General features: G+C 40.6%; 1 protein-coding gene across 1 annotated transcript in view; it reads right to left on the bottom strand.

Moving 5' to 3' along the window:
- The window catches only part of LOC124616368 (Down syndrome cell adhesion molecule-like protein Dscam2), a 445,499-nt gene that overhangs the window by 347,563 nt on the left and 79,562 nt on the right, over positions 1–18,374 (bottom strand). Inside the window, exon 5 of the mRNA XM_047144679.1 lies at positions 13,003–13,120. Within this exon, the coding sequence (XP_047000635.1) occupies positions 13,003–13,120 (118 nt within the window). The remainder of the gene's footprint in view (positions 1–13,002; positions 13,121–18,374) is intronic.

Genomic DNA, 18,374 nt, shown 5'->3' with positions numbered 1-18,374 from the left:
GAAACACTTAGAGACGAAATTAGTGGAGTCGCTAAACAATGCTCTGAAAACACAACACAGTTACGCGAGGAGTTTAAATTAATGACAGCAGAACTTTTGCGCACACTGGATGCAAAGGTAGACGCAAAATTCGATCAACAAAACAGTCAAATTGACGAGCGTTTTAATCACCACCTAGAAAACAGTAATACGCGTTTCCGTAAATTTATACAGGAACAGAATAAAGTAAAACGACGAGTCATGGAAACAATCACCGCACAGAGGCAGGAAGATAAACGTAAATTGTTTGCGAAAGCAAAAACATACGTAGACAACAATATTGCTACAGTGTCCGACGAAATTAATACCATTAAACAGTTGAACACAGAATTACGTGATGAAATTTCCGATCTTAAATCGAAAACAGACACACACACAGAAGACTTTCAGACAGTGACAGACAGACTCGAACAATTAGAACTAACACAGGATTCCGATGTCATTAAAGCAGACGTTAAAAAATTGAGTGAAACCACACGTAAAATACAAAAACAAATTAATGCTTCTGACACTAAAAACGATGATCAGGTAAAAATACTGACAGAAAAATATGATGAATTGGCCAGTCGTATTGATGTTATCGAAAGTAATAATGACAGTAAATCAGACGATACTGCACCGATTTTGTTTAACCAAACACCTGAATTTCAAAATTTACAGCAGACAATCAATGAGATCGATTTGTCTAATAACACATTACGTAGAAAATTGTCAAGTTTACAGCAAGAGGTAACAGAGATAAAAAATATTTCAGTTAATAACACGTCACAGCATACGGCGAATTCCGAACATTTCTCACACTCACACAGCCAGTATAATTTAGGTAATCTACAAAGAGTACGTGAGTTAGATACCGAACAGTCACAGTCAAACAGATTCTCATACAATCTTGAACCTGTTCCCTCATACAGAGACGATAATTTTGTTTACAAACATTTTCTATCAGTGAGAAAATTTAAAGTATTTAAAAATGACAGAACACAGATTCACCCACTGGATTGGATACAACAATTTAGCTTTGCTTTTCTACCGACTTGGCCCGTAACACATAAACTTGAATTTATCTGCAGTTTTTTGGAAGGCGAACCGGCAACTCGTATGAGACCGATCGCGAGGCAATGCTATTCGGTAGAAGAGTTTCAGAATGCTTTTCTGTCAGCGTATTGGTCGAAGACGACACAGCGTGGAATTAAGGATCAACTAATTAGTTTACCGAATTATGAGAACTCAAATTTTCCCAGTGTCACGCAATTTTTTGAGCACATGGTCCAACAAAATCACTACTTAAGTGAACCATATAGTGAATCTGCACTTATTCAATTATGTATTTCTAAATTGCCACGATCATTAAGAGTGTCGCTTTTAACGGGTCAGCAGAAAGAAAATATTTCGGCATTCAGAGATCTGTTACAGCTTTTGGAAGTGCAGCAATCGGATTATTCCTTTATAAACAAAAAGTTTTCATATAATAACCAAGGTCAACAAACGTACAGCAATTACGATCAGCCACGTAATTTCAATAGCAAAGGTAATAGACGCTTCAGGAACGACGACCACCAGAACTATAATAACAGACAAAATTTTAATTATCAGTATCATCAAAATTATCAGCAACAGCAAACACATTTTGGTAACAATAGAGGTTTTTCTCCGCAACAGCATGAAAGCCAGCCGGTTAGCATACCTAACCAACAATGCAGTGTGCAAGGTCAGCCAGGCTTTAATGTTTCGCCGCGTGCACGTATAGTCTCAGCTCCAACAAATAGTAACGCACAGCAACAAGCAAATAACTACATACAGAAAAGACACTATTTCAATTCCTATCGCAATGCACCGTATAGAAATGACTATCACGACAGACGTAAAAACAATGAGCACAATTATCAACATACGTTTAATAACAGTCGGTCTTACCAGCAGCAAAATGATCAGCAACAACATATTCTCATGAATGAACCAGACAGTAGGTATCATCCAGAGCGTAATACGTCTGGAAGAAATAACAGAACAGTTCAAATAGTCGAAATGCCACAGCATCCTCCCGAAAATAATAACACGTCAGATAGAATTTGACTAGATACAGCACAGGTTGCATCTTCCAGCAACGTAAGCAATACTTCAGATACACAGAATCTTGTTCACGAAAATGTTATTACTTTTGACGACATCCGAGACACTCTTTTGCAGGAAATACCAATAGTTCAAAAAATCATTTCACACCCTGTCATCTAAATTAAAATTGGATCATCGAAATTTTCGGCAGTAATCGATTCTGGATCACCTATGTCAGATATAAATGAAGAAACTTTCAACGAGTGTAACAAAGAGAATACCTATCCTAAGTTACCATTAGGCAAAACGAAAGTAAAAGGAGCAGTATCGAGTAAAGGAGTAGATGTTAAATTACAGACACATTTATCATTTTGTATTGCAGGTCACACATTTCACTCAAATTTTTGGATTGTTCCTTTATTGACAACAGACGTTATTTTAGGTACGAATTTTCTGGTACAACACGACGCAATTATTGACTTTCAAAACTCCTATTTAATGTTAAAGGATGAAAATGTACAACTAGCTCTAGAATTTCAGCACTCATTATCTGCAGAAGAACAAACAATTAATCGGACAGAGGTCATTTCCGTATCACGTAGCATAGACTGTAATTCCACATTGTTCACAGATACGTACGTACACAACTATAATACTCCAGACGAAGCGGACTATGACGTAATACAGACGATTTCTGATAAAGTTAAACAGAGTAGTGCAAATACAGACGACGAACGCACGCAACTACACAAAATTCTTTTACAGCAAGCTCCAGTTTTTGACAACGTTCCTGGTACTATGTCCGGTTTCATGTATGAATTTCAAGTCAAACAGCACGACACATTTAAATCCAAGCATTATCCCATTCCATATATTCATAGAGAACAAGTTAAGAAAGAATTGCAAGCTATGCTTGACCAAGGAATTATTGAACCGGCGGTTAGTCCGTACATAAACCCGCTCCATATTGTTAAGAAAAAGGATGGCTCACTTCCCCTCCTACTTGATTCGCGTCACATCAATGACATTATTATTAATGAAACAGATCGCCCACAGACACTAGAAGAAGTTCTACAGAAATTTCACGGTACTGCTATTTATTCTACATTAGATCTGAAATCGGGATTTTGGCAAATTCAGCTCCATCCGAACTGCAGAAAGTACACAGCATTTCTCTGTTTTGGTGACTGTTATCAATTTTGTAAATTACCATTCGGTTTAACTATTTCTTCTGCAGCTTTTAAAAAATGGTTCAAATGGCTCTGAGCACTATGGGACTCAACTGCTGAGGTCATTAGTCCCCTAGAACTTAGAACTGGTTAAACCTAACTAACCTAAGGACATTACAAACATCCATGCCCGAGGCAGGATTCGAACCTGCGACCGTAGCGGTCTTGCGGTTCCTGACTGCAGCGCCTTTAACCACACGGCCACTTCGGCCGGCTCTGCAGCTTTTATTCGCGGTTTGAATACAATACTTCCGACAGAACTTGAAGACAGAATCACAACGTACGTAGACGACATTCTTATTGCAGAAGCTAACTGGTCTGAACACAATCTGATTGTTGAACGACTGTTGCAAACTTTTCGTGCACAAGGACTCACAGTTAATCTCAGTAAATCGCACTTTGGCAAAACTTCTATAAAATTTCTTGGACATGTAATTTCGGCAGAGGGCATTACGCCTGACCCGGAAAAACTTCAAGCTCTACGTGACATTACTGTTCCTACGACGAAGAAACAACTACGCAGTTTTTTTGGGCTTAATTAACTTTTTCGTAAATTTATTCATTACTCTGCTTTAGACACCCCTAGATTATGTCAATTGACAGGTAAAAACACTATTTGGTCCTGGGATAAGCAAGCACAATCTGAATTTATGAACCTGAAACACGCTTTGTTGAATGCACCACTTTTATCGCACCCAGATCTTACCAGAAATTTTTCCATTGCCACCGACAGTTCTGACACCGCTTTAGGTGTACATATTTTTCAGGAAATTGAAGAAGATGGCTCTACAATAATTAAAAATGTCGCATTTGCAAGTCGCATTTTGTCACCCGCTGAACGAAATTATTCCGTTACAGAACTTGATACATTATGTGTTATTTGGGCTTTTACGAGATTTAGGCACTTTCTTTATGGAAGACATACCACCGTTTACACAGACCACAGAGCGATACAATTTTTACTTTCGGCTAAATTTACACACGACAGATTAAGTAGATGGAAACTTTGCCAGCCGGTGTGGCCGTGCGGTTAAAGGCGCTTCAGTCTGGAACCGCGTGACCGCTACGGTCGCAGGTTCGAATCCTGCCTCGGGCATGGATGTGTGTGATGTCCTTAGGTTAGTTAGGTTTAATTAGTTCTAAGTTCTAGGCGACTGATGACCTCAGAAGTTAAGTCGCATAGTGCTCAGAGCCATTTGAACCATTAGATGGAAACTTTATCTACAGGAATTTAATTTTACAATTGTTCACATTCCCGGCACACAAAATATTGTAGCAGACGCACTATCTCGTTCTCTCAGCAACAATCAGCAAGACATCGCAACCAACTTCTGCAAAGCAAATTTCAGCGTCATGTACATTCAACAAGTTGCATTTGAAAATTTCATTTCGTCGTCATTACAGGACATAGCACAAGAGCAGAATAAAGACAACGTGTGGAAAGAGATTAAACACCTCTGGCAAGATAGGAAAAATGTTACGATTAGAAACCATTACACTGTACGCCATGACATTCTGTTTCGCCGCTCTCATCCTGACAGCAACAATTGGTTATTATGCATTCCTGATGAACTTGTTAACAAATTAATCTGGTATACTCATTTAAGTTACGCACATTACGGAGCCAGAAAATGTTTTCTTATACTGAGACAGAACTGTTATTTTACCAACATGGAGAAACGTATTCGACGAGTTTTAGCGTCATGTAAAATCTGCCAGAAAGCTAAGTCAGACACAACTTCACATATCCCTCCATTACATCCCATTGTACCTGTTAAATTGAGACATATGGCCGCTGTAGACATTTTTGGTCCGATTCCCAGAACTAATAGAGGTTTTTGCTACATCTTTGTCGCTGTTGAACTCACTTCAAAATTTGTTACCTTTACTCCGTTACGCAAAGCTACTGCTAAAACTGTATCGAAAGCATTTGTAAAACATTTTTTATTTCATGTAGGGCATGTGTTGAAAGTAATTTCCGACAATGGATCACAGTTTCGATCTGCTATATGGACACGTATGTTACGAGCTAGAAACATTTCTCCGATCTATATATCCAGGTACCACGCTTCCTCGAACCCTTGTGAACGATTAATGAAAGAAATTGGTAAACTGTGTAGAATTTACTGCCATAAAAAACATATTGATTGGGACATACACATACTCTCATTCCAAGTTGTAATTAATTCCATACCGAATGAATCTACTATGCTATCTCCGTCTGTTATACTGAAAAATGCTGAACCACCTAACAAAATTAAAGAATTAGTAACATTTCCTACATCTCGTCGACTACGACACCATGAAATAATTGACATTGTGCTGAACAACATCAAACGTGCCGCAGAGCGCCGGAGAAGACAGCAAAAACAGGTTTGTACACGCCGTGAATTCCACATTGGACAGAAGATATTAGTACGTACACACTATTTATCCAACAAAGGAAAGAGTAAATGCAGTAAATTTGAGCTTCTATACGCAGGTCCATATCGGATTCGCAGCATTCCTCACCCCAATGTTGTACACGTCGAAACTTTGAGTACCAGAAAAACCAAAGGAAACCTCCACATATCGAACATCAAACCTTTTATTGAATGAAGAAACTTTATGATTTAACATGCTGTAATGCCATTTGATAATTTTTATGACCACTTATGCAATTATATTCACATGAATACTTACTGATGGGACCGATGACCGTAGCAGTCTGGTCCCTTTAACGCCACAAACCAACCAACCAATACTTACTGATGATTGTCGTATTTTTTCTTGGCAAGTGCCCGGCAAGGTAAGGTTAGCAGGTCGCTTTTCCTGTCGTTATACACCCTAGACCGTGCATATGTTCCATTTTTTATGTATGTACGATTGTTTTGCTGTTTTGTTTGTATGCACTATGAAATAGTTAAGGTATAGCAAACACCAGTTGACTTTGACATTTTTGCCTTATGATATCTCAACATCGTGACTACTTTGCTTCTTTTTTTTTGCTGCTACATTGTGATACACTGGGTACATTTTTGCCTCTGAACAATATCTATATTTTTGACATATTACGTTTTCTGTCATACTATGCTGTATGCTAAATTATGCTACTATAAACCAGTTTTTATCTAATGGGTATATGAATTAAATGCAAGACATTAATCTTTGTTCATCATTTTCAGAAAGAAATAACGTGTAAAAGAAATAAATTAAACAGAAATGGGAATTTCACCTTCGGAATGAACGAAAGAAGATGCAAAAAAAAACCTCATGAGGAAGAGTAAATGGATCAGGATTAACAAGCATTAACAAGAATATACTATATACATCGTAAAATAGCAGTCTTAACTAATTTTTTCTTTCAGAATACAAGGCGATTGATGCAGGCTGTCAGACAGAACTACACATCTTAGTTTTAGTGATGAAATATGCTAGAAATAAGGAATAGTTGTGTAATAAGTAATGAAGTGACCTTTTTTTGCAGATGATAATGAATGGTGATGAATAATGATGAAGAATATGCTACTATTGATAATGAAGTTTTTCTTTACAGGTGATGATAATAATGGAGTTATGATAATATAGATAATGAAGTGATGGATAATGAAGTTTTTTTTTTCTTTACAGATGAGGATAATGTTGAAGTTATGTATTTATGCTATGTAGTTATTTTAGTATTTGTTGCAGTTCGTTTTGACATTATGTGTTATATTGCATAGTATGATGACTGAAGGTTTTGGAAAGGACAGCTAGGGAACACATTTTTTTTATACACATTTCTTTACCTGTTAATTCGAAGTTCACTACTTTTCAGCATAAAATGCGTTTCTTCTTTCAGTTTAGTAATCCATTTTTGTATTTTTGCAGGAGAAATTATTTATGAAATTAATGTGCTATAAGCAGTTGTTCACTAAACCTATGTCATTTATGAATGTGATTACATATACTCTACTTGTTTCATAATCTTGCTACAGCTGACTCATGACGAATGACGTTACACATCTTCATTTGCAGCAACAACTCAAAAGCAAATATTTTCATTCTTTAGTAATTACCCAACGCAATGCATTGCTTAATATATATATATATATATATATATATATATATATATATATATATATATATATATATATAATGCTTTATAATTAGGGAATGAGTGTCAATGTTCTCTGTAAAACGATTTATGTGCATTATTCTGTAATACTATGTCATTTATTAGCTCTTGTTTTCAATGATGACTTCTGATGGTTTATAATTAGGCAATGAGTGCCAATGTTCTCTGTAAACGACTCATGAACATTATTCTGTAAAACTATGCCACTTATTAGCTCCTGTTTTCAATGATGACTTCTGATGGTTTATAATTAGGCAATGAGTGCAAATGTTCTCTGTAAAACAACTCATGAACATTATTCTGTAATACTACATACATGGTACAGAAATGTTCAATAACTGGGCAATGAGTGCCACCAACTACACTCCTGGAAATTGAAATAAGAACACCGTGAATTCATTGTCCCAGGAAGGGGAAACTTTATTGACACATTCCTGGGGTCAGATACATCACATGATCACACTGACAGAACCACAGGCACATAGACACAGGCAACAGAGCATGCACAATGTCGGCACTAGTACAGTGTATATCCAACTTTCGCAGCAATGCAGGCTGCTATTCTCCCATGGAGACGATCGTAGAGATGCTGGATGTAGTCCTGTGGAACGGCTTGCCATGCCATTTCCACCTGGCGCCTCAGTTGGACCAGCGTTCGTGCTGGACGTGCAGACCGCGTGAGAAGACGCTTCATCCAGTCCCAAACATGCTCAATGGGGGACAGATCCGGAGATCTTGCTGGCCAGGGTAGTTGACTTACACCTTCTAGAGCACGTTGGGTGGCACGGGATACATGCGGGCGTGCATTGTCCTGTTGGAACAGCAAGTTCCCTTGCCGGTCTAGAAATGGTAGAACGATGGGTTCGATGACGGTTTGGATGTACCGTGCACTATTCAGTGTCCCCTCGACGATCACCAGTGGTGTGCTGCCAGTGTAGGAGATCGCTCCCCACACCATGATGCCGGGTGTTGGCCCTGTGTGCCTCGGTCGTATGCAGTCCTGATTGTGGCGCTCACCTGCACGGCGCCAAACACGCATACGACCATCATTGGCACCAAGGCGGAAGCGACTCTCATCGCTGAAGACGACACGTCTCCATTCGTCCCTCCATTCACGCCTGTCGCGACACCACTGGAGGCGGCTGCACGATGTTGGGGCGTGAGCGGAAGACGGCCTAACGGTGTGCGGGACCGTAGCCCAGCTTCATGGAGACGGTTGCGAATGGTCCTCGCCGATACCCCAGGAGCAACAGTGTCCCTAATTTGCTGGGAAGTGGTGGTGCGGTCCCCTACGGCACTGCGTAGGATCCTACGGTCTCGGCGTGCATCCGTGCGTCGCTGCGGTCCGGTCCCAGGTCGACGGGCACGTGCACCTTCCGCCGACCACTGGCGACAACATCGATGTACTGTGGAGACCTCACGCCCCACGTGTTGAGCAATTCGGCGGTACGTCCACCCGGCCTCCCGCATGCCCACTATACGCCCTCGCTCAAAGTCCGTCAACTGCACATACGGTTCACGTCCACGCTGTCGCGGCATGCTACCAGTGTTAAAGACTGCGATGGAGCTCCGTATGCCACGGCAAACTGGCTGACACTGACGGCGGCGGTGCACAATTGCTGCGCAGCTAGCGCCATTCGACGGCCAACACCGCGGTTCCTGGTGTGTCCGCTGTGCCGTGCGTGTGATCATTGCTTGTACAGCCCTCTCGCAGTGTCCGGAGCAAGTATGGTGGGTCTGACACACCGGTGTCAATGTGTTCTTTTTTCCATTTCCAGGAGTGTATTAGTGTAATTCTCAATGAAGACTAGTATGTGACTTAATGTCCTTCACCTTCTGACCTAATTACCTGGAATTACTGCAATATACGTTTGTCCTTTATATCCTCATGATCATGGAGCACTATATTTGGTTTTTGCACTAATTCTACGTTGGTGTACCTTACAAGAACGTGGTGTTGACATGACATACTGTCCACCACCGTGAGCGATGGAGATGCTATTATGGTCCCACTGTTTGGTGTACCTAACGTACCACCAAAAAGATAACATGGAATATTACTACGACATTTCAGTGTCTTGGCTACGCTGATTAATACTTCTGGGAAAAGAACTTCAGATTGTCTCACTTGGTGTTGTGCTTCTGTAGAAAGATATGGACTTTCAGTGCAGCTGCGTGCAACCTAAAGTGCTACAACCATGATGCAATCCTTCCCTTTCCTATCCTAATTCTTGTAACATAGTGAAAATCATTTTTGCTAACATGATTTGTGTTCATGACCTATACATTTTTTGATTTGCTGATATGTTCTGAACTACAGTGCATGTGCACTTATGTCATTTGTTAATTTGTTCTGTACTCATTGTATATATATTTTTTGTCATTATCTGATATGTTCTGTACTCGGTGCATGTGCACTATATTTACTTCATGTTCTACACCTATGTATCTGTATATTCTGTGATTGTCAAGTTAGTTAGTTAACAAAAATTTGTTGCTCATGGCAAGTCCAAATGACTCACCATCGCTGCCAAATTTTTGCCGCCCCCAGTGGAGGGTTATGAAACACGTATGTATTCATTACCAGCGATGGCGAGGCATGACAGAATCTCTGACCAGAGAGTTATTTATCGTTGCTAGTCTGCGCTTGACCGCGCGAGACGACAGTACTAGTGTGTAGCGAGTCGGCAGTAGAAGTCAGTCTGCGCTAGTCTGCGCGAGTCTGCAGTAGTGGTCAGTCGGCAGTAGTGGTAGCGAGTGGACGGTTGTACTGAGCAGGCGTCGGCATGCGTCGACGGCGTGTTCTTCTCGCGACTCTGGTCACGATTCAGGACGATATGTAGTGTTGTAGAAGGTAATGAAGCAGCATTGCGCACATCTAGTAATGTATGTTAATTGTAATTAATTTGTTCAAAATGCCCCAATAATAATTTTTTTTATAAAGTAACTCTTTTAAAGAAAAACATTCATTTCAATTTAAAGAATATTTCCTATGAATTTCCTCCAAGAATCAAAATTAAATATACGCCAGCATTGCACGAAGCTGTGTCGATAAATAAGAGCAGATATAGATGCAGTTTTTATGACGCAGTTTTTACTGAGGTAAGAATTTTTGCTTTTTTATTCAGAATACAGGGCCGAAGGTCAGCGCTGCTGCCCTTATGAAATTTATCAGGTTTAATTATTTCTGTTGAGATGTTAGATACGGTTCATGTTTCATTATTTAATTAATTAATATTATTGTGTTGTTTTTGCCTCCAATCTGCATTCTTATTAGACATTATTTTTGTTGGGAGGTTATATTTGGCTTCATTTTCATGTTTTCCATTTAACGATTTAGTGTGGGGAGGTTACAAGTGATAAGTATAATGTTCAAGTTATTTAATTAGAACTGGCACTGTATTATTGGTTTGGCACAACAGATACCCGTAACAACAATATATTCTCCTTCATTATTTACAACAGTCTGTCAGCGCTGGGGTAACTTTTCTATTCCACAATTGTAGAAATCACGTGGTTTTGAGGCGAAGAACTCGTCGAGCCATGTTCGGAACGCATTTTCATCCGGAAAGGAAGTTCCTTGAAGATTGTTCGATAGAGGAGGGAGTGGAAATTTGTGGGCGTAAGATCAGATGATCAAGGTGGGTACGGAATCATTTCCCAACCCAACTCCTGTACCCCGTTTTTTGTCAGTCTAGCAGGATGGAGGCGGTCATTCCCTTGGAGTAGCAACACTTCATCCTGGCCACCTGGTCGTCGTTGTTGGACTTCGTCTGGAAGACGTCTCACTAGTTGAAAAATATCAGCTTCATGACTACACCCTAGGGAAGCAATTCGTAGTACACCACACCGTCGCTGCTCCACCAGATGCATAACAATTTCTTTCATGGATGCACACAGATATTTGTTCGGGGAGTTGCTGTTTTGTTCCTTTCTTTTCCTTATTTTAGCATAAAGACACAAATTCTCCTCACCAGTAACGATGCAGGACGGGAATCGTCGGGGTTGTTCACAAGTCAATTGATGGCGAGCAAGCAGAGATGCACGTTTGGCCACCCGCTGATTTTTGTGATTTTGGCTTAGAGCATTTGGTATCAATACACCCCAGTGAATGTAACTTTCGCACGATGGTGGAATGACCACGGTCCATTACACTTGCCAGTTCTCGAGTATACTGACGTGGTTCACTGTGGATTAATGCGTTAAACGATCTTCACCACACCCCGAAGGTCTTCGTGAACCTGCAGAGTCACTAGTGTCAAAAAGGTCCTCCTTAAAATGCGAAAACCATTTTCTTACCGTGCTCTGTCCAATGGCATCATCCTCATACACGGCGAAAATACCGGGTGATCGAAAAGTCAGTATAAATTTGAAAACTGAATAAATCACGTTACAATGTAAATAGAGAGGTAGAAATTGACACACATGCTTCGAATGACATGGGGTTTTATTAGAACCAAAAAAATACAAACGTTCAAAAAATGTCCTACAGATGGCGCTTCATCTGATCAGAATAGCAATAATTAGCATAACCAAGTAAGACAAAGCAAAGATGATGTTCTTTACAGGAAATGCTGTCGAGGAATAATGCTGTGAGCAGCACTGTAAAGCATGTCCGGAGTTATGATGAGGCAGTGGCGTTGGATGTTGTCTTTCAGCATCCCTAGAGATGTCGGTCGATCATGATACACTTGCGACTTCAGGTAACCCTAAAGCCAATAATCGCACGGACTGATGTCTGGAGACCTGGGAGGCCAAGCATGACGAAAGTGGCGGCTGAGCACACGATCATCACCAAACGACGCACGCAACAGATCTTTCACGCGTCTAGCAATACTTTGTTTTTTTTTTTTTTTTTGGTTCTAATAAAACCCCATGTCATTCCAAGCATATGTGTCAATTTTTACCTCTCTATCTACATTATTCCGTGGTTTATTAAGTTTTCAAATTTATACTGACTTTTTGATCACCCGGTATTTCTGGCTGCATCCGCTGCTGTCGCCCCTCTACTGAAATCGAACAGGGTAATACGTCGGAAATGTTTGGATTTCTCCACTTGGTATTCCATTTTCTAGCGTGCACAGCTGCACTCACTATCTCCAAATGACAAAATGACAGTACGTAAACTTAAAGGGAAACAGTGAACTACAAATAATAAATGACAGTCGATACATAAATCCATAGCAATTGGTATAACGACCTGCATAACGAAATGGCTATGAACTTTTGCAACAACCAAACGTAACAGTATTTCGAAATGTACAGTCATTTAACTGTACTGTGTTTAAATCAAATAAAATGTTGTCTTTCGAGTCTTTGCACATCCGAGGGACAACCATCCACAGGATCCACGGAATACGACTAGCGTAGTGCAATGTAGTCCCGAACATACAATTATAACTAGAATCGACGGAGCAACAAAGTAGTTCTGAAACTGACAACTTTCCACGTTAAGTAAATGATTTTCAGCGTCTTCGAAGTGTGTACCAGATGAAGAAAATTACCTGAAAAGATAAATGCCTTGAGTAAACAAATCGTTTCGGTTAAGAGAGCGAGCCTGCGGCGAGTCACCGCGACGCCCCTCACCTGTATGTGGGCGGGGGGAAGCCCTGGGCGGCACACACCAGGTCCGCCGGGCTGCCGGCGCGCGCCACCACGCTGGCCGCCGAGTGCTCGATGCGGGGCTGCATGTTGCCGTCCGGCTCTGCAACACACGGGGCACCGCGGCTCAGCAAGCGGAACAGGCTCTGGCAATATCTCAGCTCTGCCTACTACTGTACTATCCAGCTAGCTTCAGGGCATGGAAATACAGTACAAACCACTCAGTATTTGCAGACCGCCTTCAACGGGCCAAGCACAGCAGAGAAAGATACGGTCATAAAAATCAGCAAAGACAGACATCTCCACCCTTTTCAGGAATACTTTCACAAACACAAAGCATTAACGTACACTACTTAATCATCAGATGATTACTGGAAACCAGACACAATATAAAATAACCGAAAAACTCACACAATGAAAAAAACTGAAAACGAAGCTTTTTCTTTCGCATACCTCGCTCTCTCGCCTTACCTCCCCGCCCTTTTATTTCATCCCTTATTCCTCATACCTTTCCCTCCATCCTATTACCAACTCACGCTGTTCCCCTACTTTGCGTTCACTGAAAAATGTTCAGATGTGTGTGAAATCTTATGGGACTTAACTGCTAAGGTCATCAGTCCCTAAGCTTACACACTACTTAACCTAAATTAGCCTAACGACAAACACACACGTCCATGCCCGAGGGAGGACTCGAACCTCCGCCAGGACCAGCCGCACAGTCTATGACTGCAACGCCTTTGACCGCTCGGCTAATCCCGTGCGGCTGCGTTCACTGTTCACTCTTCCTCTCCTTCTCCCCGCCCCCATCCTCTCTCCCCCCCCCCCCCCCCCCCCCCGCTCACCCCTCACCCCTCTCGCTAATCACCATTCGCCGCGCGGAGGTTCGAGTCCTCCCTTGGGTATGAGTGTGTGTTTGTTGTCCTTAGTGTAAGTTTGTTTAAGTTACATTAACTAGTGTGTAAGCCTAGGGACCGATCACCTCAAGTCCGGAACCACGCGGCTGCTACGGTCGCAGGTTCGAATCCTGCCTCGGGCATGGATGTGTGTGATGTCCTTAGTTAGGTTTAAGTAGTTCTAAGCCTAGGCGACTGATGACCTCAGATAGTGCTTAGAGCCATTTGAACCATTTTTCAATGACCTCAGACATAACACAAGCGTCTGACAAATCACAAAGAAAGAGAACATTTATAGAGCAAAGGAAAACTAGCAGTTAATTCGGTAATACTACTCACACAAAACACACAGAGAAAATGTTAGCCATAAAGATGGAAACAAACAGTAGTGGGGCTACATTGTGTTGTATTCAGCATCAAGAAATGCGTAGTTCTGAAAAGCAATGTGGGATTAGGTGAAAAAAAAGTGTCAAACGAAGGAATACCTAAAAAAAAAAACGTGCAAGCAGACGGCGTTTTCTGGTGGGAGCTAAAATTGAATATCAAAGACCGTTAATAAAATCCACATCTTTTGTGCTGGGCTGTTTCTCGATCTTATCGCCAGCAAAATTCAAAATATGTTTCGTTACAGGCCACTTATGATGCTTTATTTTAAGAAAAGGACACTCGTTTGTTGATAAAACACGCATTTTCTGTAGTTACGAAGATGGATTCAAAATATCATTAACAATAACTCAAGTACATGAAATATATACGCAGTTGCGAATACGAACAACCACCAACTGTATAAGGGAATGAGGACAACGAAAATTGTGTCCGACCAGGACTCAATCCCATTTCTCGCTTTACAAGAGCGGCCTTCTTATCCACCTCGTCTATCCGTGCACTACCCACGGTCAGATCCAGACTTCATATGTCGTCGTTTCTGCGTCACAGTCTGTACTCCTACAAACATTATGTAATTCCCGTTCAGGGGAGCACGTAAATAAGATACTGTATCGTTGTTTTTAACAACATAGGCACTGCAATATGATAAGTAACTCAAGTACTTTGGCCTAAACTTCGAACGAAAAAAACAGACTCGCCGCTTACACACAATCCAATATTTATTTATTTAGCGTAAGGCAATACAAACTGAACTAAAACTAACATTCAAGAATAACTTAATTTTATAAAATAAAATAGAACTTTATAACTAAATCTATAAATTAATATCTAAATTTTCAATCCATTCAAGGGCTGCCTTTGTCATTTCAAAGAAATCTTCTAGATTTCCAGGATAAGCTCGCCTTAAACAGCTTGTTACAATATGTTTGATGGTCTGACGTTCATTGTTAGTCACATTGAGAAGATGAATCTTTTCCTCAACGATTAAGGCTTGCTTCACAGATTCCATGGCTTGTACGGATCCTCTTAACTGTTTTCCAAGTTCTTCGTGGTAATTCCATGCCTACTGTTCTAGTACGATGTCTTATGAGACTCTGATACGGTCCATGGGCAATATTATTCCACATTTATGACCACTACTCGCGCAATTTGAAATCTACTGGGCTTGCAGTAATCTTGCCAATATAATTGGTGACTGCCTGTGTTTTATTCGGGTCATTCAAAGTACAGTGACATCAAAATGGATTGCGAACTGAGAAATTAATTTTTCATCTGCTTGAAAAGGTCATTCTGTTTTCGAATATCTGGTAGAGCAGCGTAATTTAGAGGTGGTAACCAAAGAAGAAGAAGAAGAAGAAGAGGAATATATCTGAGGCAACCTTTTATTGCCCTGACTGCTGCACTTAGCTGAACGCCGACTTTTATCACCTTGAACTATTAAGCCACTTTAGAGCACAGTATTTGGCTGCAGAGTAGACGAGTCCTAAGGAAGAACACCGTACTTTTATAGCTCTTGCACCCGTTTCTATGATGTTATTACACGATAACAGCCTTGCTGCGGTGTTTTCTATGTGTTTCCTGTACGATGCAGTTAGTCCAGTAAAAAGCCCACAACAAACTAAAACCAACATCTCCTTAACACTATCCGCACGTATAAAGCCTTTCTCATACTCACTCTGCGCTGTGAAAATGCCAGCGGATTTCTCTGCCTAGGGAACAACGTTTTTTCATACGTGTGGCTCACTTTCTGAATTCATTTACTCTTCCTCGACTCTAATAATTCATCACCCAATCAGTCACCCTACCCTCCTCGCTACATTGAGTAGGAATGCATATTTTAAACCTTCTGTAAACTGTACGTTAAATATAGTATCAAATTTTCTTATCCGACGTATGTATATGTTAATGTCCCACTAACACTATCAAATGTGTACAGTAACATGATAGTTCGCATGGCAGTGGATGCAGAGAACTGAGGAATCGGGACATCTACGAGTACAATCCAGAAGTCACTTTACGATGCGTGGCAGAGGGTACTAGTTCTGCAAGTGCCATTCCACAGTGACACTCCCCCCCCCCCCCCCTCAACTCCACCCCTTCTGTCTTTCTGTCTTAGTCGCGAAAGTTGGGCGGGAAGAACGATTATTTGACTGTTGGTAGCCCTTCGTGTGCGCTCTCTAAATTTACCTACCTGAACTTTTCACCATATCTCTATATATAAACTTAAGTAGCATTCTCGTGTCGGTCTGTATATGCGGGCTAATCTTAGAAACTGCTGTAAGGACTTTGATGTGGTTTTGACTAATAGATACACTGATTCACGAGGAACTTTTATGTGTATGATTTATAAACAATTCGTACAAGTCGTCCCAATTATGATGAATCAAAGGGAACTTGTGGAAATGATGCCACTGTCATTTAGCGAACAATTAGAATAGCTCGGGACACCAGCAGTGCCTCGCGAACGCAGAAATCCGGATCTAATTTGCCACTCATGTGGTGGTCTAACGGTTTCAGTGCCTTCGGGGCTGAGTCATAGTTTTTTAATGTAGAGCTTTATTAATTCAAAGAAGATTTATTAATTTTTCGCAGCGAAGTCATTAGTTTCTTGAGGACTAGATCTTAGGTTTTGAAGGACAGTTTTTCTGTTTTTCAAAGACAACTTTTCAAGATGACACTTCCGTCTTTCAAGAGAAGAATTTTGTTTTCAAGAGAATTTTTTTCTGTTTAAAAAAAAAAATTCTTACACAACAAGAAATGGGTCTCTTAGTTTAAAATATGGGAAAAGCTGTAAAAAATGTGAAGTTCGCAAGATGGAGCCTTATTTTGAGCGAGTTTTTTCTTTTTCCATCCCGTTATAAAGAAAAAAAGCGGTCAAGGCATTAGACTGACAAGTTGCTGGTCCGTGTTCAATTCTCGGTTGTGACTGTTATTCATTCAATGTTTTTTGGTGTATCTGATAATATTGTGATAAGTTGAGTACATATAGTGTAAAAAAAGAAAGAAAAAGATGGCCGAGGTGGTTAAGACAACCGTTCTAGAAAAATTGAACATCCTAGTTAGGCACAAATTTTCACATGTCGCCTTTTCTTTTTAGGCTGTACACACACTTCGAAATACTGTATGAGACAATTCTAGACTGCCAGTTTCTGCTTCCTTTAGATTACCAATCGCAATTTGCACACTTAATTTACTGCAAATTCTTCAAACAACGGGCAGTGAGTTAATCAGCTGTGGAGTATCGTAATAACTATGACCAATGATGAAAAGATAACCACCTCATCATCAGGCTGTGACGTGAGATGTACGGTTTGAGATAACAAATGTTTTTAACCAATAATTTCCCTGCAATCGTTTGAGAACAACTGCGTAGCGAAAAAACATGTGAATCCAAAATATGTGGTCTTTTACTTTTTATACTACTTCAGCAACTTACATACAGTACGTTCTTTCAGCGCGCAGCAGATGACTTAGCTTCCAGCTTTCCACCCACCTTGAATCAAAGATAAATGTGGACACGATCCTTTGCATGGAAGGTCATAGACGTCTACCCTTATTTTTTTTATTTCGCATGTGTCACCTTAGCCAACCTCCTATACATATTTAATCTCTCACACACGTAACCCATGATTCGCATACGATATTTAAACTTATTATAAATATATTACACTACTGGCCATTAAAATTGCTACACCAAGAAGAAATGCAGATGATAAAGGGGTATTCATTGGACAAATATATTATACTAGAACTGACAATGTGATTATATCTTCACGCAATATGGGTGCATAGAGCCTGAGAAATCAGTACCCAGAACAACCACCTCTGGCCGTAATAATGGCCTTGATACGCCTGGGCATTGAGTCAAACAGAGCTTTGATGGCGTGCACAGGTACAACTGCCCATGCAGCTTCAACACGATAACACAGTTCATCAAGAGTAGTGACAGGCGTATTGTGACAAGCCAGTTGCTCGGCCACCATTGACCAGACGTTTTGAATTGATCAGAGATCTGGAGAATGTGCTGGCCAGGGCAGCATCTAGAAAGGCCCGTACAGGACCTGCAACATGCGGTCG

The sequence above is a fragment of the Schistocerca americana genome, chromosome 5, assembly GCF_021461395.2.
Source record: "Schistocerca americana isolate TAMUIC-IGC-003095 chromosome 5, iqSchAmer2.1, whole genome shotgun sequence".
Classification (NCBI taxonomy): domain Eukaryota; kingdom Metazoa; phylum Arthropoda; class Insecta; order Orthoptera; family Acrididae; genus Schistocerca; species Schistocerca americana.
The sequence above is the reverse complement of the archived record's forward strand: the minus strand, read 5'-3'. Positions and strand labels throughout refer to the sequence as shown.